This window comes from Scophthalmus maximus, chromosome 20 (genome assembly GCF_022379125.1).
Source record: "Scophthalmus maximus strain ysfricsl-2021 chromosome 20, ASM2237912v1, whole genome shotgun sequence".
NCBI lineage: Eukaryota > Metazoa > Chordata > Actinopteri > Pleuronectiformes > Scophthalmidae > Scophthalmus > Scophthalmus maximus.
Window position 1 is genome coordinate 7,746,391 of NC_061534.1, and position 25,440 is coordinate 7,771,830.

At 40.3% G+C, this 25,440-nt stretch overlaps 3 protein-coding genes and 1 long non-coding RNA gene across 7 annotated transcripts; 1 reads left to right on the forward strand and 3 right to left on the reverse strand.

Moving 5' to 3' along the window:
* Positions 1 to 358: 358 nt before the first annotated feature.
* On the reverse strand, positions 359 to 2,172 carry atp5mea (ATP synthase membrane subunit ea). Its single transcript, XM_035607216.2, has 4 exons — positions 2,037 to 2,172; positions 1,328 to 1,382; positions 592 to 690; positions 359 to 448 (listed from the first exon to the last, which is right to left on the reverse strand). Exons 1-4 carry the CDS (start codon positions 2,070 to 2,072, stop codon positions 423 to 425), a joined length of 216 nt encoding a protein of 71 aa, XP_035463109.1. The 5' UTR covers positions 2,073 to 2,172; the 3' UTR covers positions 359 to 422.
* LOC118284489 lies at positions 2,125 to 6,735 on the forward strand. Its single transcript, XR_004784886.2, has 3 exons — positions 2,125 to 2,275; positions 2,767 to 2,817; positions 6,515 to 6,735. It is a non-coding gene; the product is annotated as an uncharacterized LOC118284489 (long non-coding RNA).
* On the reverse strand, positions 3,235 to 15,127 carry fybb (FYN binding protein b). 3 transcript variants are annotated; one of them, XM_035607213.2, is made up of 19 exons: positions 14,873 to 15,126; positions 10,456 to 11,419; positions 8,416 to 8,551; positions 8,257 to 8,330; positions 7,960 to 7,985; positions 7,595 to 7,647; positions 6,976 to 7,096; positions 6,593 to 6,752; positions 6,229 to 6,349; positions 6,107 to 6,126; positions 5,900 to 5,975; positions 5,626 to 5,712; positions 5,102 to 5,142; positions 4,482 to 4,548; positions 4,268 to 4,367; positions 3,956 to 4,118; positions 3,812 to 3,845; positions 3,693 to 3,724; positions 3,235 to 3,601 (listed from the first exon to the last, which is right to left on the reverse strand). In XM_035607213.2, exons 1-19 carry the CDS (start codon positions 14,873 to 14,875, stop codon positions 3,579 to 3,581), a joined length of 2,301 nt encoding a protein of 766 aa, XP_035463106.2. In that variant the 5' UTR covers positions 14,876 to 15,126; the 3' UTR covers positions 3,235 to 3,578. The 3 variants fall into 3 exon arrangements, 2 of the variants coding, with proteins under 2 accessions (XP_035463106.2, XP_035463107.2); XM_035607214.2 differs by lacking the exon at positions 5,626 to 5,712 and having other exon boundaries at positions 14,873 to 15,124; XR_004784885.2 differs by lacking the exons at positions 3,235 to 3,601; positions 3,693 to 3,724; positions 3,812 to 3,845; positions 3,956 to 4,118 and having other exon boundaries at positions 4,281 to 4,367; positions 5,609 to 5,712; positions 14,873 to 15,127.
* Positions 15,128 to 16,099: 972 nt separating this feature from the next.
* ccdc80l2 (coiled-coil domain containing 80 like 2) lies at positions 16,100 to 21,878 on the reverse strand. Of its 2 annotated transcripts, XM_035607215.2 has the most exons (13): positions 21,752 to 21,864; positions 21,311 to 21,663; positions 21,144 to 21,232; positions 20,855 to 21,028; positions 20,611 to 20,762; positions 20,166 to 20,495; positions 19,724 to 19,964; positions 19,418 to 19,571; positions 18,337 to 18,473; positions 17,775 to 17,923; positions 17,572 to 17,675; positions 17,287 to 17,367; positions 16,100 to 17,021 (listed from the first exon to the last, which is right to left on the reverse strand). In XM_035607215.2, exons 2-13 carry the CDS (start codon positions 21,591 to 21,593, stop codon positions 16,687 to 16,689), a joined length of 2,229 nt encoding a protein of 742 aa, XP_035463108.2. In that variant the 5' UTR covers positions 21,594 to 21,663; positions 21,752 to 21,864; the 3' UTR covers positions 16,100 to 16,686. The 2 variants fall into 2 exon arrangements, with proteins under 2 accessions (XP_035463108.2, XP_047185617.1); XM_047329661.1 differs by having other exon boundaries at positions 21,311 to 21,878.
* Positions 21,879 to 25,440: the final 3,562 nt, after the last annotated feature.

The window sequence follows — 25,440 nt, forward strand, 5'->3', positions numbered from 1 at the left end:
AGAGTTCACAATGAAGGTTAAAATATTACACAACACACAAAGACTATTGAGGGAACACTTCTGTCCACATTGCACTTTCTACTACTGGTCCCTGACCCCAATCCTGGGATTGCTGCTAAACTAGGCCGGGATTACAACCGTGCTCCAGCCCCAGGCTCATCTCCTACTGAAGGACAGGTACACATACACGTGCATGCACACACACACAGACAGGCAACTAACAAGCTAAACCTGAATTATGACTAAACTAGCCAATAGTTTTGGGAATAAAAAACAAAAAAGTAATGATAACTGCTTTGACAAAAATAATAATAATAAATCTGAACTCACAAAAACCACAAGTAAGACAAGGCCATTGTTACATGAAAAATAAGTTCTGTTTTATTTAGTTTGAAACATAACAACTCAGGTCCAGAGATAATTCATTTTAGGATGGTGTCTGAATTTGCTGCGGAGAAAAGAGAGAAAAAGAGGGGAAACCATAAGTATAAATTTGCTGAACATGCGTCAGTGTTTCATGTCTTATTATCATAACCAACAATAATCATATCTTTGAGTGACAGGAGCAAAGTGTGTGTGCGTCTTTGTTACCTTCAGCCAGTTGTTTGTAGATGCGCTCCTGCTCCTCTCTGGCCTTTTTCTCTGCCTCCTCAACCTTCCTCTCCTCCTCAGCAATGGGCTTTAGATAATCTGAAAAGGAACCACACCACAATCAAACATACTATAGGACATGAAAAAGTTCAATCTAAGTTTTAGCACAAGCTTAAAATGTTAAGAAATTATTTTTACACACTTGGACAAGGACTGGTTAAGTGCTTGATATTTATTTCTTTGGATTAATGAGTCGTTTTCAAAATGTTCTGGCATGGCCTTTGGTTTATTGTACTTTATGAACTGTAGAGGTTAGATACACTCAAACAAAAATGTATAGATGGTTAACAACTGACACCGACATGCAAATAAACTTCAATGGATAAATACTTGACTTTTAGAAAAAAATATTCTGAGGTTTTCAGCAGGTACAATCTATTAATTCATGGGACTGATGATAACTGCATTTCACACATTGGTTGTACTTTCCAGCTTAAATTGATTTGGCAAATATCCTTAGTATTTTATTGGTATTTCTAGTCTTCTTAATTTCAGGTTTGAAGGTGGCTTCCTCCTTGTGGGTGGGTTTCACTCCTGATGTTGCCATGATGCACAAAACCAGGAGCAGGTGTCTTTGTGAACCTTGTCATGTAAACGTTTAGTACACACAACTAGTTTAGCAGGGGGCAGTCTGTGCCTTCCTTCCTCGAACTGCCCTCGAAGTTTGACAACTCACCAAACCTCTGTTTGCCATAGAAGACGCCGAGCAGCAGGGCAGACCACCTGGCCGTCTGGAAAACAAAAAGGTCATTCCACATGTGTCAACTGGTACAACAAGCATGAGCAGCCAGCTGCACAGAGTCCATCTCTACTGTGAAGGTGTTAGCTGCACAGAACTGTGAAGGTGTTAGCTGCACAGAGTCCATCTTTACTGTGAAGGTGTTAGCTGCACAGAACTGTGAAGGTGTTAGCTGCACAGAGTCCATCTCTACTGTGAAGGTGTTAGCTGCACAGAACTGTGAAGGTGTTAGCTGCACAGAGTCCATCTTTACTGTGAAGGTGTTAGCAGTGACAGGGGCGAAGTTCAGCTTCTCCCTGACCTTCCTGATAAGAGTCATAATAGCGAGATATAACTCAATGAAACGACTCCCTGAGTTTATTATAGCTCGAATAACGACGATCGGGACTGTTGCATTAGCCACATGTGGCAGATCCAGGTGTTCCAGCTGTTTGCTCTTTGGAGAGCAGTTCACCTGTGAAGGCGCTTCAATGTCACTGCTAGCAAACACCAGCTAGCATGCTAACACGACAACTGTGACTAGCTTAGCCAAAGGCCGCACATCTCCACTCGACAGCAGCGAGCTTTACTTCACGACCGTTTCCAATAGGCTCGCACAAAAGCATATTCATACACTCTTCGGGTCAAGTAATCTGTGATGTTTTACCTTGATGAGCGGCGACACTGCGACTGGCGGAACCATTGTGGAGCGAGGATGTGACTTCCGGTCAGGGCGGAAACACGTTTTCAACCCTTTCACTTGACGAAACCACCGAAGCTAAAGTTCAACTGTTTAGCTAATTTCAAAATTTCAAAATGTCAATGTTTTTCCATCTTTTTTCCCGTCTTATTATTTTCCACTTCAAACAAAGGAACATTTCATCGTGGATTGACCAACTTCATGAGGTATTGATGTGCACACAGCTGGCAAATAAATGTACAAGTACAATAATTAATAATTCAATAGCCATAGTTCAAAATATTTGACAGTATAAAACTAACCAAATACTTGTTGTTCACTTAAACTAACACATGTTATATATATATATATATATATATATATATATATATATATATATATAAAAATTGTGGGTGGTTAAATTAATTTTGTTTATGTACCTTGGTTTATACATCAATAACAAGTTTTTTATTGCTTAGATAAGCAGTAATATTGCAAATATATCTAATTTAGTTACTTTACTCATTCACCTGATCATATTTGGCTGAAGAATTTAAGTCAAATTCAACTAAATCAATTTATACATGTTGTCTGTGGCATATTCCAGGGCCTCTGTTCAACTCTATGCATCTAATTAATTTAGCATTTTCTCTGCTCTTTGTCACCTCTGATTACTTCATCACCCGATGCTCATGTCACTCGATTTTTCTCCTGCTAGGTGTGACGTGATACGGCTGCCACCTCACCTGTGTCCTTCTGGAGGAGATAAGTAAGTATTAAATATGTATTTTGGCGATTATATGTGTACATTTAACATTGTTATTCAGTGCAGTCTTTGATCTGATCTCTTTGGCACTATTTAAAACCAACAGCAAATTTTTCTTCTTATTGATACCCAAATCACAGTGTAACATCTAGCTGCCACTAGATGTTACTGATACCCTTCTTGCACAAAACCTGCAGAGGATAGGCCAACATGATCAATGAGACAGTTTGTGCACACATAATCGTCTTCACACTTCATGCCCATACTGTAGCCTATATCACTCACGTTTAAAAGCCTCATACAATATGTTATTGTGCATGTTGGTGATAGATGAGTTCAACAAATGTGGCTCTTAATGGAAAATAAGCATTACCTTTATAGCAGATAGGATTAAAAAAAGAAAGATGTGGAGAGACAAACTGTTTGTATGTCATAACTTTATACATAACTTTTGTCAAAATCACTTTGGCACTAAAACAGTTGTTTATTTTAAATGCTGAAGGCCAAGAAAACAGTCATGAACAATAGCATATCATGGACAGATAATAATGACAACGTAGCAATGAAGGTTTTACAACTTTCATTTAAACATGCTGCTATTCTTATGATAAAAAAACTCAATGGAGGCATAAGTGAGGGGGAAAAACAGGCGAAAATATATAAACAGAAATATACAAATGTTGTGTATATCACCTTATTTATAATCGTACTCAATAACATGAACAAAATCAGTGTGAAACAACAAACCCAGTGCAGGATTTTTCTCAGTCGTTGTCATAAATACAACCTGAAAAATAAATTGAGATAAAAATGAATTAGACTTTTTATTTGACTGTGCTCACGTGTATTAATGAAATATTAAAGAATAACTTAAATACCATCTCCAATATCATCGTAGATATCACCATCGCTGTAAAGGAAAACAAAATCATCAGCTCAAATGTCTCACTTTCTTAGTCTGTGTGCGTTTGAATGTGTAAATGTTTGTGGCACTTACTCTGTAACAATGTGGCTGGTCGAAACATAACCAACTGTTAAAGACAGACAGAGATTCGAGCACAGAATGAAAAACCTGATTGATCACTGATTAATAGTCTTCGCTGTATCGTCAAACACAAACAAACAAAAAGCGCGCACTCACACTTGCCCTCCTCGTTCCGACAGATCAGTTTGTTGTCCACGGCTTTAACAATGACGTCAAGTTTCTCCCCTGCTTTGACCGGCAGCTCTTTCCCAGTCCACTTCTTGTTGGTGAGAGTGTGGACGATGGTCACCTCGTACAACACCTCTACCTCGCCATCATACTGAAAGAGATTGAACACGATATTCACGATTTGTGGTGCTCCAATGTTTTGAGGAATTTACTCGAGAAGGTTTTTTTTCAGCAGGCATGATCCTGCCAACAGTTAAGAGGACTGGATTGACAAGCATGTTTAAAAACAGAGAGACAAACTTTAAACTTTTTCCTGAAGTCTTTCTCCTCTTTCTCAAACTTCTTCTGCTTCTTTGGGTCCATCTCTTCAGTCTTGCTTTTGCCTTTCAGAATTGGAAAGCTGGAGAGAAACATAACAAGTAACGTGAAATGTTTTTAATGAAATTGATTCATGGTTTAATGGATGGACAATACTCTCAGATTGTGATGGTTTTTTTGGATTGATATATTGTACCTGCTGATTGGTGGAGTCACATTTTGAGAGTCAACATCATCGTATATCTCATCATCTTCTATCAGATCTGTGATAAACAAGTGGAAAACACCAGTGAGATAAAATTACATTAACAAGCACCTGGCACTTGACATTAGCATGCATTCAGAGATAAATGAATTTAAACCAGTACAAACTTTTCTTGTTAGAGATAAAATACATATTGTCAAAGGGATTTTCTTTAAAGGGAATCCTGTGTGAAGTTCGCTGAACACCAATCACTGTGGCCCCTAGTTACAACGACAGATGATACATGCTAAAATAAAGAAGAAGAGTCATTAAATCAGCAAATAGACTCAGAAATGGCAACTTTACAACAATATCTACCTAAACTACGCTAACACGAGCCACTGTGAGCTGCTTTGGTTTGGCCAGACCGAACCAAATTAAGCAGTAGCCGCGAAACTTCTTAGTGAATGACCAAGTGGCAGCTTCATAAGGGGAGGGGGGCGTTGCCCAATGACACTTTACAGATACTGTACGTACAGTACAGGTTCAAACCAGAACATCTCTACTTTGAAACAAGTGTATTTCCTTCATTAAACATCCATTCACAACATGGTTATGTTTGTGACTGATACCTGAATTCCTCTGTGTGTTAAACTGGCTGGGTGGAGGCACTCTGGCACAACACAAGAAAAATATGAAAATATTACATACATTTTCATGTCATCACAATATCATACATTAAAAGTAGGTGAATTTCATTCAAGGTAGGTCAAAGTAGTAATATTAATGCATTGCAACTCAACGGTTGATTCATATACTTGTTAAAACATGCTTTTGCTGGGGTGAAAAGATAATGCCTTGATTTTCTGATTGTGTCAAAACATGCACACACAAAAAAATGTTGAGAGGATTAGTAAAATCACAGATAGTCAGTTGCACTCTAAGTAATTACAGAAACAAAAGAAGACAATTTGTAAATTCAAGTCCTTCAAGTGTTATTCAGCCAGAGATGAAGTTGTTGATCTGATGAGCTCTGTAGAAAGTCAACATTTGAAAGGAGCTGTTGAGTTATTAAAAGGACAGTGATGGCTGAAAGTTTACGGATCAACAGTGGACAGTAGATCTGTGATCAGTCTTACTACTGAGTGTATTTTACACTTTAGTGCTGGCAGGACGATTGCTCCGCTCAAACATCCGCAGGAAGCTGCGGGGCTTCAGGGGAGAAGGCCTGGCGTCCAGGGGACTGGAGAGTCAACCAAGGATGAAAAGACCTGCATTTCTCTTTCTGTGTCATTTTTCAATCTCTCTTTTCTTCCCTTCTCCATTTAACATTTGCAGCTAGTGTTTGTTGTTTTATAGAGTTAAAGCACATTGTACAGTTATTCGCAATCTACCCGTTTCCTGTAAATGATGAACAGATCAGTTCACACCTGACTTCCAGGTTTGGATCAACAACATCATCGTATATTTCTCCTCCCTCTCCTCCTGGTAGCGGCGGCAAGGCAACTTCAAGACAAAGCCATACATTTTACATTGGTGACATGTTTTATCTCAGTGCAACAACCTCAACATTAATTCACTGCAAAGCTTGTTACTGAGGATGATGACATGACATTGTTTTGAGATTATGAGCATACCTCCTGGTCCTTTAAACCCACTGTAGGGAGAGAAGAAAGGGTGATATAAATATTGATGCACCTACCCTAACAACTAACAAATGTGGAGTAATATTATTTATACAATTTCACATTTCTGGTACCTGTTGTCAGAGGAGACGACATCAATGTCATCGTAGACCTCAGGGTCGTACGTCTGCGGAGCTTGACGATTCTTCAAAGTGTTGAAATCAATTTCCACTGAAGTGGTTTTTACATAACCAACTGTTGGGAACAAATATCAAAATGAAATGCTGATTCAATCCCATAATCATATAAACTAATACAGTGGGTGCAGTATAAAACTGTGTATATATATATATATACACATATACATATATATATATATATATATATGTTTTTGTATTATGCTTTATCCTGTTTTTCTAGGTGGGACTAAGGGGATGTCATAACATATACCGGAAGAAAATGAGACGGATGAGATGAATTATAAATATGTGAACGTACTGGAACCATCCTGAGTCCGTCCCAACCACTTCCCCTCTGGGTTTCCTTGTACACGGATGATGTCCAGGCACTCGCCCTGCTTCAGACCAAGGTCAGTTTTATTGCCTCTGCAGTCCACACAGGACTTACCCCGGTGGACGACCTCCAGGGGGCCAACCAACTGAAAACAGACACAGACATATATTAACAAGTACACTGTAAAAATGCTGTATGAAAGAAATTTGACGCGGTTTTAAGAGTGGAAAGACTAGATTCTTTTTTTAAGTACATAATCCACACAACATACAGACAGAAGCAGGCTAAATGTTGCTGCCTGTTTTAATCTGATCTTAATGCTAAGCTAAGCTAACCATCTCCCAGCAGTATTTTTTTCCCCCACTCACTTTGAATTTCTTCCTGGCATCTTGTTCCTTCTTCTCCCGTTCCTTCTGCTCTTTCCTCTCGGCATCCAGTCGTTTTTTCTCCTCCTTCGCGTCTTTCTTCTTTTCTTGTTCATTCGCTTCCCTTTTGAATGAAAGAGAGAGTGAGAGAGAGAGTGAGAGAGAGAGCGAGAGAGAGAGAGAGAGAGAGAGAGCACTGAGTTTGATAGAAAAACAAATGCACGTCTATGATATTGTGTACTTTGCCATGAATGTCCCTTTATGAGATTTTTTTTAAAAATACAAAACTTAATAACAACAGACATAATGAACTATGACTATCCACCCACCAAAAATTTAAATTGAACACAATCCTACTTGTGAACATTTTGTATTGAAAATAAATCAGTGACTGAAAAACCTCTTGTAGTGTTGCAAAACAACCACTAGAGAGCAGTGTTTGTCAGATACAGCTGAACCGGGAGTGAAACCAACACAAAACAAAAGTGATGCATTTGTGAAGAACACATTGTGTTTCGGAATCATCCATCGATGCAGAAAATAATTTTAAAGTGCCTGAATAATTTTTCAAATGATATGACAGTATAAACGGGTAAAGGTTTAATATGGAAAATTCTCTCACCATCGTTCGTCAAGATCGTCGTACATTTCTCCGACGTCATTGTCAGTTTCCTCCTGGACAGAGATGAAATGTGTTCAAAAACAGCAATTAAAACCTCTGTCTTTCATTCATCATACAATACGCAGTGTATGTGCTACACACCGCTGTAAACCCATGTGAGACTACTAATCATAAAACTTATCATCCGATTCATTCATCCTTGTCCTGAGTTCAACAGACTTGTGTGTGTGTGTGGGTGTGGGTGTGTGTGTGTCTTTGTGTGCGTGTGTGTGTGTACACACTACCTGCATGCAAATCTTTAGCTGTATTTAGGTAATTTTAGGTAATGAAATTTAGGTAAATGAAAGAAATGCAGCGTGTCTCACCTTTGCCCTCAGGTGACTTGGGTGAGCTGCAGAGGACAAACAATGTTGGTTTTTGGAAACAAGTTATGTAAAACAATCTTTTATGTTCGTCTAAACAAGGAAAAGGACCTACGAAACTACAGTGTATCATATGTAAATAATCAAACCAAAGTAGGTACAGTATGTAGCTGGGCAGTAAGATAGACAATACACTGGTAGGATATTATGGCAAAAAAAAGTATCTTTGATGTGTTTCTTTTCACATGTATTTACACACTACTCCTCTGTCTTGCACGTCAAACAGGATGATCACTGTACCTGAGGGTGGTGGTAGAGGTGGAGGAGAGTTTTTTATTTCATCAACGTCATCATAGAATTCCTCTTGCTGGATCCTGGGGAGCACAGTCAGGATTTACCTTTCTTTTTGTAAACTGGAGTAGTCTTTATTGTGTTTCTGTGCAGGACTGTGTGACTCACATGGACCCAGGGTGATGTGGGGGCAGACTGGGAAGTGCAGCCTGAGGGGGAGGAGGAGGGGCCACATGGTTGCTGTGGTTACTGAGATGAGAGGACTGAGGAGTTGGGGTGATGGATTTCCTAAAGGTGCCAGGACCTGTGTGTTAAGATAGAGAAGTTAAAGCAACAACAAAAAAGACATGAGTTAGAACAAGTACCATAGTAGAAGCAATATCTCTCCTTTCATCTGTTCCATAAAGAATTGGCTTTTGCCTGTTTGCATTCATGTTGTAATATACTGCATTGGATTATTATCAGTGGTACGTTAACGTGTAAGCAGCTTGTCACTGTTATAATTTGCAGAAGTGGAACAAATTTACTACTACTCTGTAATTTTTCAATAACTTAATAACAATACATCATATTTTATAAGCTAATCATAGGTTTTGCAGTAGCTTAAGTAGAATATTTGCCTCTGAAAATGAGGTTGAGTAGAAGTATAAAGTAGCACAAAATGGAAATACTCAAGTGCAAGCAGCTCGAAATTGTACTAAGGTATTACTTGAGTTAAGTTAATGAAATATTCACCACTGACAAATTACAAGTGAAAATATAAGTGAAAACACAAAACCAATAGTTTTAGACAAGTAAGAAATACATATGTCCGCTCATTGTTCTGGGGTGATATTGACAGACAGGGTAGCAGAGCATATAACAATGAGGAACAAAAGGCCCCTGAAAACAACTTTTGTAGACATGCTTATGAGGGCATGGTTTTTTTATCTTCCAGTATTTGGCCTTGATTTATGATGAACATCTGTTAGCAGCTACCCTTCACCTCTGGCTGAAAATCAATTCAGATCAGGTGTATTTGTGTCTACAAACACAGCCTCTCACCCGAAACTATTCCTGTTTGCTGCAACTTACTTCCCCATGTGGCTAAACCAGCTCAGCTGTCAGAGCGGAGAGTGAGGGGGGAGGAGAAAGGAGCAACTAGACAGGGAACTTGACGCGGGGGGGGAAATAGCAGAACCAAGAGTGTTTCTGTGACTTTGGTCCGTTCATCTTGTGCTCTGAGCGTTGCTCGGAGTTCTGTGTAACTTGCAGAAATAATGCACAGAATGTAGAAAATGCAAAATGATAAACTGTGTAAACAACATTGGAAATGGAAGCAATAACTTTGTTTTTAATGCCATGGTCTAGAAAAAGAGGTTGTTTGCATTGTTATCTGGTCAGATAACCCAAAGTAAACTCTGCAGCTGCAGCCTACACGTCGCTGATGAGGAGGTTTGAAGCAAGTCCTTCTTCACACTTCTGAATTTTGGTCACTAAGTCTGTCCAAAGTAGCACTTCTAGTGGCAGAGAAGAAATACACTTGAAGACCTGCCCTGCATCATTTAACCCACTGACAGTAATGTCTGTCTTTAGCTCTCAGAGGACGCTGACATGGATAAAAAGTTGTGTGTTCATTTTAAAAGGAATTATGCTGACACCTCAGTGTCACTTGCAGTATTTTGTGCGCTATATTTGTGGCAAACCGCCTCCACAAGAAACCCGGAAACAACACAGATGACATGTTCCTCAATGACAGCTATAGCCCCGTTAAGTCACATCAAAAATCATGTCTAACACACACACACACACACACACACACACAAACACACACACACACACACACACACACAGATAGAGAGATAGTGAGATGTCTTCCATTGTTGAAACATCAGTTAGTTTCGAATTTAATTAGCGAAATTAGCAACAAGATATCGTTTGCAGAGCTCTGAAGCAGAAGTAGAAGTTTGATGGAAATTAAGAAGTTTAGATGTGTGATCACACATCTTTGAGATACAGCACGTTCGGTGGTGCCTCTAACTACACTTCCACAGCAAACAAGCAACTTGTATATTGCAGGATTATGATATATCGACCCATAGTGAGGATTGATTGATCTGTATACATATTGATGGCTATAACCTTATAACATATTCAGCACCTTTGTTCATAATCTGTCACTGGTGTCACTATTTAACAAACATAGCCGTAACACCAAGTCCAACTCACCATCATCAGAGGCCTCAGCACCTCTTTTGAATTTCTCCAGGTTGACTCTGGGGGGCCGGTTAGGTTTGGCAGGAGCAGGGCCTAAAGCTAAAATGTTGGGTATGGGGTTATGCTTAGGGCCCAACGTGGCATCACCGTTAACGCCGCTGGGCTGAGGAGAGTCGTTGGCCTTCCCTCTCAAGCTAGGTTTTTTACTGACTGAAGGTTTGGGAGGGGGGATGGAGTTGGTGGCGCAGAGGGGCGGCCTGTTGGTTCCACCACTATCTGGCTGCTCATTCTTGTCCTTCTCCTTGTTGAACATATTCTGAGCAGTCCTGAAGTTGGATGGTTTGTTGGCGGCGTCCGTCTTAGCTCCTCCCTGCTCTTCATTTTGCTGCCATAACTTTAGAAGGCTGCTGCTCGGCTTTTGCTGCAAAGGAGGTATTTTGGGCGCGGAGCCGGTAGTGGCGGGCGCACCACCACCACCGCTGTCGTCTTTTATCCAGCTGGGCCTGGAGACTGATGGAGATGGTTTGGGAAAGGCAGGTTTGGAGTTGGAGAGGGTGGAGCCGAGGGAGGGCTTGTTGAGAGGAAGCTTCGGTCCAGGGCCTTTAGCTTCAGGACGCTGCGAAGGAGGTGGCTTCATGGGTATCTGCTGTTTATTACCTATTAAAGGTTTGCTGTTGATGTTGGTGTCATCCTGTGTGGTGTCAAACCTGCTGGCCATGGCTTTACCTCTGTTCGACTCTCGTACCACTGTGTCGCCGTTAGTGGGTATGGTATTTTTCCAGGAAGTTGGTTTAGGAGGAATATTTATTGCACTGCCCGAGAGGCACTCCGAGAAAGGGTTCTTGGTCTGAATGGTCGGGCCGGAGGAGAAGGTGGGTTGCAGGGGTTGTTTAGGTCGTCCAGCCGGTGTAGAGGAAGTCTCGTCAGTGCCTGACCCACTCGCTTGGAAGTGAGCCATGATGGCCTTAACATCAGACTTGTTTTCCCGGAATGAATGGAAGAGGATGAGAAGTAGAGTTAATATTCAAAACTTCATACAGTTTCTCATTCCACTGATTAATGATTACAAAGATAAACTGGAAACAGCACAAGTGCCTTAGAGAGAAACTGCTGCAAAAGTTCACACAGAAACAGACTTGCAAAACTTTAAAAATTACCTTATTTCCTGTGAAGACATTTCCTTCTCTTATTTCAGAATGTTGTTCCAATCAGAGATATTCCTTCTTTCACTTTAGTTACTTATTAAACTCATCTGGTTGTTTCTCACTCTCACACTCACAGGCAAACCATGTCAATAACACAACTTCTCACATGGCTGTGGCTCAGGAGGAACCGGTCGTCCATTAATCACAGGGTTTGCGGTTAAAACACATTTAAATGGCACAAAGAAAATAACACACAACACCAAATTAGTGTTGGTAGCCAGGACAGTGCTTTGATGTGTGTCACTTTCATACTGTTATGAATTATTAACTATTAATCATTAAGATGTTGTCTCAATCCTAAAGCAAATACATTAATCGACTCTATCTTGTTGTCCTCTTTGGTAAATTAAGACTCCCTCCACTTACAAGACTGTATAAACTAGGAGCCCCTCATAATACTTTATAATAATACTTAATCAACCCTTAAATAGCATTCTTAGTGAATGATTCTGAATTTTGTAGCTCATGGTTACATACATTCATCCAATGAAACGCTCTTTTCTTTTTTGGTGATGTAACCCACAAAGATTAGGAATCACATTCATGTATTATGTAATTTCATCTGTATTATCTTTAATAAAAAAGCATTTTTAAATTAAAATGTATAGATAAAATGCAGATGGATTATTCGAAAAAGTGAACATTCTTCAGGCGGGTATAAAAGTATCATGACAATTCAAAGCCAATCGATAATATGTTAAATTAACAGTACTAAGCATTTGCTACTCAGCAACTATTGACAAATATAACTCTCAAGTGCAGGTTACAGGCTTATAAAGAGCTTTATTGCTTGTCCGACCACAGATTTCCTGGTTGTTTGTTGTGAGCTTATTAGTTAATCATATACCATGTGAAAATGTCCCAGCGTAGGTAAACAAAAGGAATTTTTTAGTCTGTTATATACTGTTGAAGGAGAGGGTGTGGAGAGATTATAGTGTTTCTTTGGCTTTGACGTTAACAGATATGCCATCCAATTATCTGTTATCTGGAAGTCTCTCTATAAGAGTGTACAATAAGCAAATGTAGCAACAGATGCGTTATTAACCACATGCTGCATCCTAAATTAAATAGCAGGTTTGGTCCATTTGGTCCATCAGCCCTGTTATACCAGCTGTTTTAAAAAATGTCACAACGGAGTGACCAAGTCGCAGCCACACCTATTTTAATCAGGCTGGTTTGACTAGAGTCAGTCAGGTACCAGGAAGTGGAGATGAGAACAAGAGGACACACAGTCACTGCTATTATCATGCCAATATATATATAACACACCATATCATGCCAATGGCAGTTTAATAAAGTAAAGCTACAGTGTGTTATTGTTATTAGGATGTTTTCAATATGCTATTTGTGAGAAATGATGAAACCAAGTCACACTCATATTTACAGCCTGACATCATATAGGGCACACAATCTACAATACTAATGTGTCAATATGATTCACATAAGATTTTTTTCTATTTCTCATTTAAATTTTTTCCCACTCATGATTTCAAAGAAAGACTGTTATAGTCGCTGCCTGGATTTAATTCACTGAAAACATATTTTACAGTTCACAAAGTGCTCTTGCACCACACAGAAGTTGGAGGAAATGATTGTAACCTTTGGTTAAATGTTGAAAAAAAAAGAAAAAGTTCTGTCTTCCGTCACTTTTTCAATATTTAGCCAATATTTAGATTTTCTAACATTTTTGAGTTTAACCTAAAAAACATCCATGAACATTAAACATCCTTGTTGCCATTGCCCGTTTATTGCAGGGAGAAACGTTATTATGCCAACAGCTTGTTCATAATCAATTAAAAAAATTAGTTATTGTATGTGGATTAACAGTATGTTATCAATTCTGCATCATAATCCAATTCTCTATTGTCCATCCATCTACCATCCATTATCCAAAATATGATTTACACTAAACCGGACTGTTGTTCGTTTTTCCCCACCAGGTGTGAACACAGTAATTGCACTTGTGTCTGGACCAAGACATTCGCACCAAGACCGTCTGCAGGAAATGGTTTTGGTTTGGTCCGGAACAAACTCTGGACCTGCTTGTTTGTGGTTGGAAAGTGATCTAGCCTCAATCCGACCCAACTGACATGTGTAGTAGCAGTTTGAGTTAGCCGCAGCCTCTGCTGTCATTGGGAAGGAAGCTATCTAATTTTTAACAACTGCATTCTAAGTAACTCAGGTTGTTTATGTGGTGTTGAAAAGATACATTTTAGTGATGCCAGTAACATCTTTCATCAGAACAAAGTGTTTCAGGATATTAAATCAGAGGAAAAGAAACAAAAGAAAGTTCCCACATTGTGCTTCTGTTTTTCAACTGCGGTAAACTAAAAATTACCCAATATGTTCTGCACTAGAGTAACAGTTACTGCTTCTCTAAACGTTTGTGCAGCTGCAATTTTGTTAACAGTGTAACACGGTCCAGTTCAACGACAGTAACTTCAGATTCCAGAATGGCTGGAAATATCAATCGACATCTCGCTAAAACTAGAAATTAACATTATCTTCATGATGATAGTGTTTAACGCAGGACTGTATCAGACTACCTTATAAACTGGCTACTGAGTGAGCTTGTATTCTGGATGAGAAAACGTTTATTTGGATTTACTCTGTACGCAACAAAATGTTAGGAGTCATTTTATTATGCGTACACAGCATGTAGGAAGTCATATGATGAAGTGAAAACAACTGCATTGTTGGCCACAAACCACATGCAGGTGGATGGTTAGGTGTTTGGGTTATATATATATATTCTGTTAGTGCAAATATGAATACAAATACAAATATCTGTATAGTTTTCTAAGCGAGAACATTTGGAATCTTATAACCTGCTGGGACAGAACAGGAGCAAAGAAGGAGATCTGCTCAAACCAAAGAGGAACCACGATTTCTCTTTCCATAAAGTGGAGGCAAACGTCGCCTTGCTTAATCTAGCTGACACAAAACCAAGAAGTACCCACCCTCATGGTGTCTTCTTCTGTTTTTACACAACATGTGTGAAGAAATGTGTCAAAAACCTGTCTTGAATATCCAATTCAAAACTGCCAACTTAAATTCTACAATAGGATAAGTTAAAGCCCACTAATCATTAAAGTGACTCTTTGTCCAAGATAGCAGATAGCAGTTTTCTTGAGCCCATTTCTATCAGGACACGCCAGAGAAATTCTAACACCTAGCAGGTGGATATTTTATTCAGTTTTGGTTGATTATTGAGTTGTACTCACCATGTTGAGGACAACAATCCCGGAGGACTCCGCTATGTCCGACTAGTTGGTGGATAAAGTGCTGCAAAGTGTTTGTTCAGTGTCTCTGTGTGAGTTTCTGTTGCTGTCGAAGAGAGGGTGAGTGATGTGACAGTGAATGAGTGAGTCTGTGTGTTTTTATGTTGGGGGATGAGCTCTGTCGGTGACATAAGCGTCTGTCTAAAACGGGACTTCTTCCTCTCTCAGTAGTATGTGTTTGACATGAGTGCGAGTGTCGCAGACTCTGTTATCAGTGGGTTTTCATCTCGTGGATTTGCCTGTGTCAGGCAAACTGCCTGCACTTCCCCTCTGCGCTCACACAAACGATGGCCATTCACTCACTGGCAGGTCAACAATCCCGCGAGCAGATGTTGACATATTTCATTTCTGAAACAAAAAGTGGTGGTCTGCACGAGTTATGTGGACCACGATATATTTTTGTTCTGCGCCAGGTGCAGGAGTCAAACCGATGGTGGTTGACTACTGGCTCGGTCACCTGTGTGACCTATTATTAAAGTGAGCCAGCTTGTGTCCATTTACTGTACAGTATGTAGCTGCTGTATTTGACTAGGTTTGTGGATGGCTTGTTTTGATGTTGCTGCCAATCTGTGGCCACATTAGACAGTGGGGGTGGACAGAAGTGGCCTGGCTAATCAGCATGAGCAAAGAGGTATTTGCAGTCCCCCTGGCGGACGTCATCGGTGTTCTAGTGTCATCCCTGCACAATAAAACTAAGTGTGTAAAAAAAAGTGGCAGGGAAAGATGCAAGACTTATTGTCAAACCCAAGAAATCGGTCAAGGCTCTCAATGATATGAAATTGGTCACAGGTAGTTATTTTTACAGGGATTCATTTCTACCTAAAAAAAAATTTTTCTTTTTTTTTTCCAATTCTGCAAGACCAATCCTGAAGCAGCTTATTTATGTGTTAACATTAATGTTTTTAGTTTTTAGGTCCATTATCACAAACCACAGGTTTTTCTGAATATAGCTGAAGGAAAGTTTTCGTACCTGCATCTCTTTTTTTTTTTTTATAGTTTGATGATTTTCCATGTGGTGTAATGTGGAAAAACGTCCCTAATAAGACAGTAGGATTAAAGGGATTGGGGGGAATTCTGGTGCTATTCTTGATGTAACAACTTGAAAACCTTGTAGAGAAGTTGAATTATGCTGTTCAAAGAAATGTTATAAAAGGATGTACTGGGACATCCAAAGAGTCCAGCATCAATAACTGATTGTTTTATTGACCCTAAGGTGTCTGCAGACTGCAGCTCTTTAAAAACAGATGTTTAGCTCAGAGTAAAAAAACTAAAAACAACAACATTTGTTCCATTAAAACACAGTTTTCAGCATCTCAAATGTCTCTGGAACTTTCCATTTGTATTCTTATGTCACACATTGAATGTGTTTGGGAAAGATTGCACAGATGTGAAGCCAAAAAGAACAATGTGCTCGGCCTTGCATGGACATTCCTCCTTGTTCCACTGCGGCTGCCATCAGCAAAATAATCACAGAGCACCGACCTTTCTAAAGAACAGTTGAAGAGTGCACATATGCTTTCATCAAGACTTTCTTGTTTTAAACCATTCAACTGTTTTCTGCTCCACATTTGTCATTTTCATTACTTGCAAACATATGATACATCAACTCCTGTAAGTCCTGAAGATGAGTTTTTGATGTTTATTCTTTTATGTTTATTAGTTTGCTCATTTTAAGAATCCCTGTGTTGTCCATCTCATCTCAAGAATTTAGGTAGGTCTTCCTCACTGCCTCCTCTTCCTTCTTCCTTCTTTCCTCATCATTCTTCTGACCCGTGATATGAGTACATCTCCTCCGCCCTGTCTTCATCATAGCCTCGATAGTGTCCCGCCTCGCTGCCTCCTCTTCCTCTCTCCTCGGGGCAGTGGATCCCCAGTCGCTTCTGCAGCTTCTCCTCCCGAAGGCGAAGTTCCATGGAGTCCACCAGGTCATAAATGTTATCCAAGGACCACATGGGCGAGGGGAACCATGCCTTGACATCGCCGTCCTTCCCCACGATCAGCATGCTGAAGTAGTCCTTGCTGATCTTCAGCTGTTCTCTCAGGTTGTTGACCATGTCGCGGGATAAGGGCTCAACCTCACTCTGACTACGACCTGGGAGAAAGACGACGGAGTGAAATCGAAGCTGGACACTTCACAAACGACAACAATTTATAAAGCAAAGAGCTGCCGGGAATTCGGAAAAACATATTCCCATTTTTGATGATGACCCGAGGATTAACAGAATTTTGGATAGGAGTCAGATTTTTTCTCTCTCCTTTTTTTCACAATTTGTCCCTCCTAGTTGAAAATAAACTCCAAGTTTCTGGATCCATTTCTGTCCCATGTCCCTGGACTGGTCCACACCGCTGTGACTCACCATTTAGCGGAAATAACTCAACAGTGCCTGATGCTTTGTCCCCAGTTCCTATCAGCTTTAACATGGCAAAGTGGCGAATACCTGAGGAAAGAGCCAACAATGTGTCTTTCAGCAATATGAGCTTGAATGAGTGGGTAGTAAAAACATTAAGGTATTTTATTACATCTTTCTCCAGCTTAATACATGTTTGGTTGTGGTTGAATATTTTCAATAGTTAGTTTGTTTTACTGTACATTAGGTACATCTGTGACCTTTTCATATTCATCAGTGTGCTGCGTTACTGACCCAGGTGACACGCCTGTCTGCTGAGAGCAGAGAGCTGCTGTTGGAAGGAGTAGTCGTCCTCAGAGGGAGCCGAGATGAGCAGCAGTCGCCTCTTTGACATGAACCTAAACATAAATCTTTACTTTTAGTTAACCGTTTTGATTTGGATACAGACATTGTTGCCTCAAGGATACTAGACAATAAAGAGCACTGCAGTAATTCACCTGAGCAGGGAATTCTCTGCTCCAGGCTCTTTGTCTTTGGAGCAGTCCGGAGGACTCTTCCTCTCCTTTTCTTTTTCTGAACGCCTTGAGGGAAAGTTGTCTATGTACTCAAACAGAGCGGGGCTTGATGGTGGCGCTTCAAAGACTCTCTGGGGGAAGAAACATTGAACATCTACCACATATTTCCTCTGTTCCAAATTAAAAATATTGAACTAGGGACAATGATATATAGGATGTTTCAAACAGGCATCAATCCATTGTTTTACTTAATTATTTGTTAACAAGAAAATACAATATTTGTTAACTTTCAGTTGAATGGTGCTGGATTCTTTGACAATTTCGCAATACAATTGAAGGATGGTGCTAGCTTGGAGTTTAATCATACGCAGGTGTAAGAATGATTTGAACTGGTCTTGGCAGAGGAGGTGACAATCCTGCATCTGTAAAACAAGCCAGCTTCCAGGTGTGAGCATGTGTGTAAATGTGGTGCTGAAAAGGAGAAGAAATACACTACACTTGATTCGTAGTAAAACAACAGAAAAGCAGGGGAAAACGTTCTTACACTGGACTTGATGTCGTAGTCTGTGACGGCCATGGAGAAGAGGTCAGGGGACGACAGGCCGAGCTCCGCTCTCAACAGGGAGATCAGGCCTGGATCTAACAACTGCTCTGGTACGTCACTGAGTGGAGCCTCCGATTCTGAAACACACACATGAAGTGAATATATAAATGAACGTGTGTATATTAAACAACAGGGACACCAGGCAGTGCAATGAAGCCCCGCCACGGAATAACCACTATAACACTAACTGCTCTGCAAGTACCTGTAACTTCTATTCTTAAAGAACTGTTTTCAACTAAAAGGTTCTGAAGACCAGAACTTTTTACATTACATTTAGGAGACGCTTTTTTCCAAAGCGACTTATAAGTGCATTCGACCATGAAGATATTACCCAAAAGTGCAAGAATCAACCTCTGCACATTCATGCTTTCATAGAAATCCTAATAACTTTGGTGATCCCCCGACTTTTCCTCTCGCGCCACCAGGTGGCTGATATTTTGGGGTTTTGACCAAAAAGTCTGAACAACTATTGGATGGATTTGTCATGAAATTTGGTTCACACGTTAATATATTCCCCCAGAATGAATTGTAATGGGTTTGCTGACTTTTTCTCCAGCAAAAATATATCACAGTTTCCTATAGGCCACAGCTTTAGTTTGTATTTACTGCAAATTAGCAAATGTTATTGTGCTCGCAAGCTAAACCAAGATGTGTTATCCATTAGCTCGGAGCTAAAACCTCTGTGGTTTTATTGCCTGATTACAACCTCGCTGGAGCACTGACGTGGCTGGAGACGCGTTGTTATCCACTAAAATCAGCTGCTGTTCAGCTGCTGACTAATTTCGCGGAAGTCCGAATTTCCCACAGCATGTAAACACAACACAACAACAAACGTTTGCAACCCAGTCAAACAGCAGTTTGCTGCGATTACTTTTTTTTCGAAAATTTAAACAAAGCGGATGAAGCTTGAGAAATGCCATGGTTGATCCCGGGAAGCAGTTCAGTACACACCATACAACCTCACACACACACACACACACACACACACACACACACAGAGAAATGTACAAAAACCTCCTACTGAGCTGGTGGTGTTGCAGTGTAAGCGTGGCGTCACTGCCCTCCACGATGGTCGCCACAGAGATCTTCCTGGTGGCGAGGTCACAGTGATGCCTCTCGTTTTCTTCTTTCTGCTGGATGTAAAGTGTTGCATCTCTGCTGGGCGTCGAGATCAGCTAGTACCAGAACAACACACAGACAGGCACGTTTCTCAAACTGGAGTGTAGCGGGAAGGTGCTGAACAAGGACAGATGTATGTCCAATGTCCAATGCATGCATTTGTAATGTAGATATCACTTGACAGCTCGAAGATCGAAAAAGTTCTCACCATCAACCTTCTTGTTCCCCTTAAACTGTCCAAAAACTCCTTTAAGGCTGTTTTATCCTTCTCGCTGACTTCTCTGTTGGACTTCTTCCCACGTCCTTTTCCTTTCTTTCCTTTCTTTCCTTTTCCCTTTTTCTTAGAGGTTTGTTTTTCCTGCACGTCATCCTTAACATTTTGATCTTTTTCATCCTCACTGTTTTTCCCTCTGTGTTTTTTCTTTCCTTCTTCCACGGCGGGGTCAGGCCTGTAATACAATACAAAGGGTTTACTTTGATGTTCATCCAGCACAAAAAAAAAAAAAGCATCTCCGTCTGATGTAAAGGGGAAGCGGGATATACCAGATGGGACCTAAAAATTCAATAGCAATTTCAATGAAATAAATCAAAATAATCCTATTTTTTCCGGCATGTTTGAAAAACTGATGAGGAATATGAAAACACAGCACCTGTTTTTCTTCACTTCCTCTTTGTTGCTTGACACAGGGGGAGGACTGTGCGCTCTCTCTTTTTCCAGCCCATTAGAAGCGGCACGACCGCTACCGCTCGAGTCCTTTCCCCTCGTGGACCCCACAGCCGCCACCTTACGGATTACAAACCTCGACCGTCCACTTAGTATGTCCTGGATCTTACTCTTCAGGGCAGCTTTCTTGTCCAGAGGAGGTTTTCTTTGTAATGCCACCACAGACGTCACATTCCCATGCCTCTGAGGGCTGAGCACCATCTTCCTCTTTATCTTTTTCCTTTTCACCACAAGCTTCTTTTTAGTTGCGTTACAACTGAAATGAAAAACATCAGACAGCATGTGTCAGATAATATGTGCTAAAACCACAAATTCACACATGTTTAATTCTCTGTTAGCGCAGTGAAGAACAAATTTTGGTATAACAGAACCTCAAGTTGGCTCCTTTTCTGGTCATCTTCTCCAGCTTCCTCATGGGGAATTGATCTATGAGCTCCAAAATAGCCTCAACACGGACCGGATAGGGAAACCTCTCACTGACCCGCAGATTCTTCTTCAGGACCAGCATGGTGAAGCCTTGCTCCTGAAACGATCGGTGTTAAGTGAGAAGCACCAGTTGTGACCATCAAAAGGCTGCAAATTTGTTAAATCGTGTAAGGGGATGAAAGTGTTTACCTGGCTGTTAAGCTCCAGGTAGTGCAGCAGCTTGGTGACCGTGTCCGGGTCTAGGCTCTCTACTGTGGCTTCTCCTTGGAAGGTTGTTTTCTGTAGCCGACCTTCCATCATGGCGTTCTGGATAATGGTGATGATGAAGGTGTCTCTTTCTGCTAGACGGCAGTTGAGCCCTTTCTGAGCGAGAGAGGAGCAAGAAAAAGAAAGACATTGAGTTACAGAAAACAACAATTATGAGTGAAATACCAATGTGTTATCTTCCACCTAAAGAGGTAATAAATAAGTACAGTACCTGCTCCATGTCTTCCAGTTGTTTCTCCATCATACGCAAGTAGTGGTCATTGTGTGATGGGGCTGTTATCACCCACAGACGTTTTTTAGCTGGAGGGGGAGTGGAGTGTAAGTACTGTAAGTAGACACTCAAATACATACATCACCTGATCAGTTCATTTGTCTTGCCTGCAAATTCTGCCAGGAAATCCAGCTCCGGAGCCAGGCTCGATGTTGATTCTCCGACTCCTCTGTTGTCCCCACGTTCTGCCTCTTCGTCCAACCCCAGTCCCTGCTCGATTCCTGGAGGGAGGTCTGAATAGTCTCCCCAGTCCCGCACATTGGGGTCCAGCTGATCCTTTGGCTTGCTTCGACCGATGCCCGGCCTGGCAGCGAGCGAACTCGGGCAGCTGAGGCTCCACAAAGCAGCAAACAACAACAGATGCGAGTGTGAGGTATAGAAATGACACATCCTTACTGACACAGGTGGCTGGTTTGTTTGTCGATCAGCTGGAACTGGTTAGCATCTCACAAATCCTCCTCTGGAAACAAAACAAGTCACAGGCACTAATGTTGGATTCACCAGCTGATTGAAAAATTAAACGCAATAGTTAAAAGAAATGTACACACTGTGAATCCAAATTCAAAACCCCACTGAAAGGTGAAACATTCTGTAACCTTAAAAAAAAAGGTAAAAGGATTCGCAAACACCTCTTGCACCCGCAGCCAGAGACTGACTGGGGGATACTTCTCTGTGCTTGCACACAGACACACTCCTGGTTCATATTACACCCCAGGCTTGTTAACAGGAAACTCCTGGAATTTTCTCTGACTTCAAAGCATTTTCCTGCTAAAAAAATAGTTTTTTCTCTCTCTTTCTCCCTGTTTCTCTCTTTCTCTCTCACACACACACACACACACACACACACATTATCTTGTGTGTATGTGTGTGGCACTGTTTGGTCCCACAGCTGACTATTTTGTTGTCCACTAAAAAAAATCCTCAAAATCACTCACATACAGTATATTACATAATCATATGTACACAGACACACACACACATTAGAAATCACTCAATCATTGTTATGGACAGTTGGGTTGTGTGAGGTAAGTTGCGTTGCTCCATCCTTGATCATGAGGTTGAATCCCTGCTCACTTCAGGGCTGCTGACGCTGATCCCGACCTCTGACCTTACCCGTGTGGAGGGAGGTGAAGAGACAATATCCCTGAAAGGATCAGTGGTGAAAGTTGATTATACTTGATCATTTTGGTTGTAATATCTGTCACTTTACATCAGAGGTTGTTAATAGCTTGAGTTAAATGACTCAGTGTTCTGCAGCCTGCATGACGTTGAACAGTGCTTAAAGCCGAAGCAGTTCAGCCTAAAGCCATTTGTTCAACTGAAGCTTGATCTTTTAAGTGACGGGTAAATGGCAGCAACCATAAATAAGCCTGACAGGGTTAACAGACGCTGCCGTCTGAAAAAGTGCACACCAGTTCAAAGTCTGAGTCAAATGTGCCCACAGGTGAGTTCACTTTGATGACTCTCTGACAGGAAAACACACGTCTTGCTCCCACAACCACCGCCAACAAATAATGACAAATCACAGCTAATGAAATCAGTTTGATTTAATGCAGTAGAAAACTGAATCAAAGTAAATTTAATTTTATAACTAAATATAAAGTGGTATGAAGCAAAACATCAGGAATCTGGAAGTGAGAACAGCATTGACTGAGAATGGGATTACCAAGAGAATTCTCGTAAAATCCATATGGGAGTGGGATTTGAGTCATGATCCTGTTGTTTTCCCATTATTTTTTTGTAATTCCCAGGGTCTGTCACTTTAAGACTGTAATAGCCTTTTATGTACAAAAGTCTTTGCCATTTTCCAGCCATATATTGAGTCCAAAGACTTGGATCAAAGGGAAATATGTTTTTGTGTGTGTGATATAATGATCCATGATTGGTAGCTATTGCATTGCAGTGGCAGTGGTTTCTTTTCATTATTAATTGACAGCTGTAAAGGCTTCTCGTTCTCATTCTCAGACTTTAATTCTCCAAACAATAACATGGAAAACACATGTGGCATGTAAAAAGAAAAAGTGACAGAACATGCGAGTACTGATACCTTGTAAACACATATGCAACCACAGCATAGAGCAACGTTCAGCAACAGGTAGTGTGACTCACTTTAAACTGACTGACACTTATTTTAACAGGTGTTAAACATAGAAATGCTCCTCCACCTGCCTGCTGACCTCAAAATTGCACGTGTTGGTTAGATTTACAGTCTTAGAGTCAAAGCGGATGAAGGAGAAATGGAAAGAGAATATAGGAAAAAGAAAAATCAAAGCTGTGCAAAGCAAAGCGAATGCAATTAGAAGAGCCGTCTTTATGGTGAAAGGCTACAATGAGAACCAGACGTAGCAACAATGCATTCCTCTCGCTGTGCCAGATAAACAGAACCAGATGATCTGTGTGTGTGTGTGTGGGAGGGGGATATCTGCTTTCCACAGTATATACAACACTGCTGGCGCAGAGTGAACCGATGCACAGATTACGACAAACAAAGAAGTTTCATTAACACAGTTAAAAAGAAAACCAACGCCCTTCCATCTGTCTTCATCAGCTTTGACGCACAGACACAAGTTGTCGCTCAGAAGCACTACATTTTACGGCACGTCAGCACTGGAGGAACGAGGCAGTGCGCACGTGCTGTCATTATGGGGCTGGAGAGCAGAGAACAGACTTCATGTCAGCAACCTGAAACCTCAAGCCAGTGATAATCAGTGTAGATAGCAGTTAATTGTTAATCAGATCAGATTATCAGTTTCTCATTTTGCAGCAAAATATTGATAAAAATGAAGTCATGACACAATGTAAAACAGTAGAAATGTACCTGTTAGTGTAGATATACGAGTATCGCACTGTATGTTTGAAGAACTGTGCCTGGAATGTGGAGAGGCAAAAGTTCAACATTGATGTCAGGGCTGAGAATTTGGACTCTAGGCAGTTTAATCATAAAAATGATTTAAATCAGACAGAATGTGACAGATATTGTCCATTTCCTTGGATACATAATACTTTTGGAGCTTTTTTTTTGACGTGCTTCAACAAGACGTGACACTTAATGTGACATCAATCACTGAACAAAGAAACACTGGATCACTTTGTAAAGGTATTAAGACACTTGAGCTAATTAAAGTCCACATAGAGTAATGCTCTGTTTAAGAATTGAATTTGTGTACCTGTATCAGGGCAATGTCGAAAAGTGGATGACTAATAATAAGGGCACAATATCACTCTAACCTGATTTAATAAAATATTTGGGAATATAGATCGTTAAAGAATATTAAGGCCTTAAAGTAAGTCCTGCTTTATTTCCTAATGAAGCCCTGTTTTGAAGATGATCCCTGTGTCAAAATCTACTCTCAGGAATTGAATTTTTCCCCTTTTGTGCTTACTGTACATTACATTAAGGTGGAACAGTGTCACCTCACTACATGAAAGCTTTGGGTTTGAACCCAAAACTGCCAGCTAAGCCAGCAAAAACTGCCAGCTAAGCCTTTTTCTTTATGTTCTCCCCCTGCCTTATTGCCTTCAGATGACTGTTGCATATTCCCAAATTAATTTGTTCTTAATAAGAGAACCACAATGCAAATCTGGGTATTTCACATTGCATATACAAAATGTCAATGTATGCCAATTCTTCACATACTTCTGTATGTTTATTCAAATGTACATATCAGAACAATATGAGTTTGATTTAGGAAAATTAAGTTTTTGTGTAGTCTGACACTGAAAAGAGGGTCCAGATAGATAGATATAGAAATAGAAATTTAGATAGACATATAAATAGATATATATAGAGATAGATAGATAGATAGATAGATTCATATATATAGATAAATAGATAGACAGATAGAGACAGTTGTTGATAAAATGGTAAAAGGGCGACCCTCAGTGGAAGTATGCAAAGCTGCATCTTCCCGATGAATTCAGTTTTGGGACGCCATTTCTGATTTGGTAAAATATATCACTGCACTGAATTATCTATAACTTTATCAGTGGACACGGATGTAAATCCAGTTGTTTATGATGAAATGTACTTCGTGCATATGTTTTAAAATATGACCTCTAACATAGTTTTGTGTCATAATCGGCGGATAATATAAAACATGAAGGTTAAATGATATTGTTAATGAATGAGGATGTCGAGGTAACTTTCACCCGGTGATATATACACAAATAGATACATAAACACACAGTATTCATATATATAAATATATGTTTTTTTATTTATTTAATCCCCTGCCAG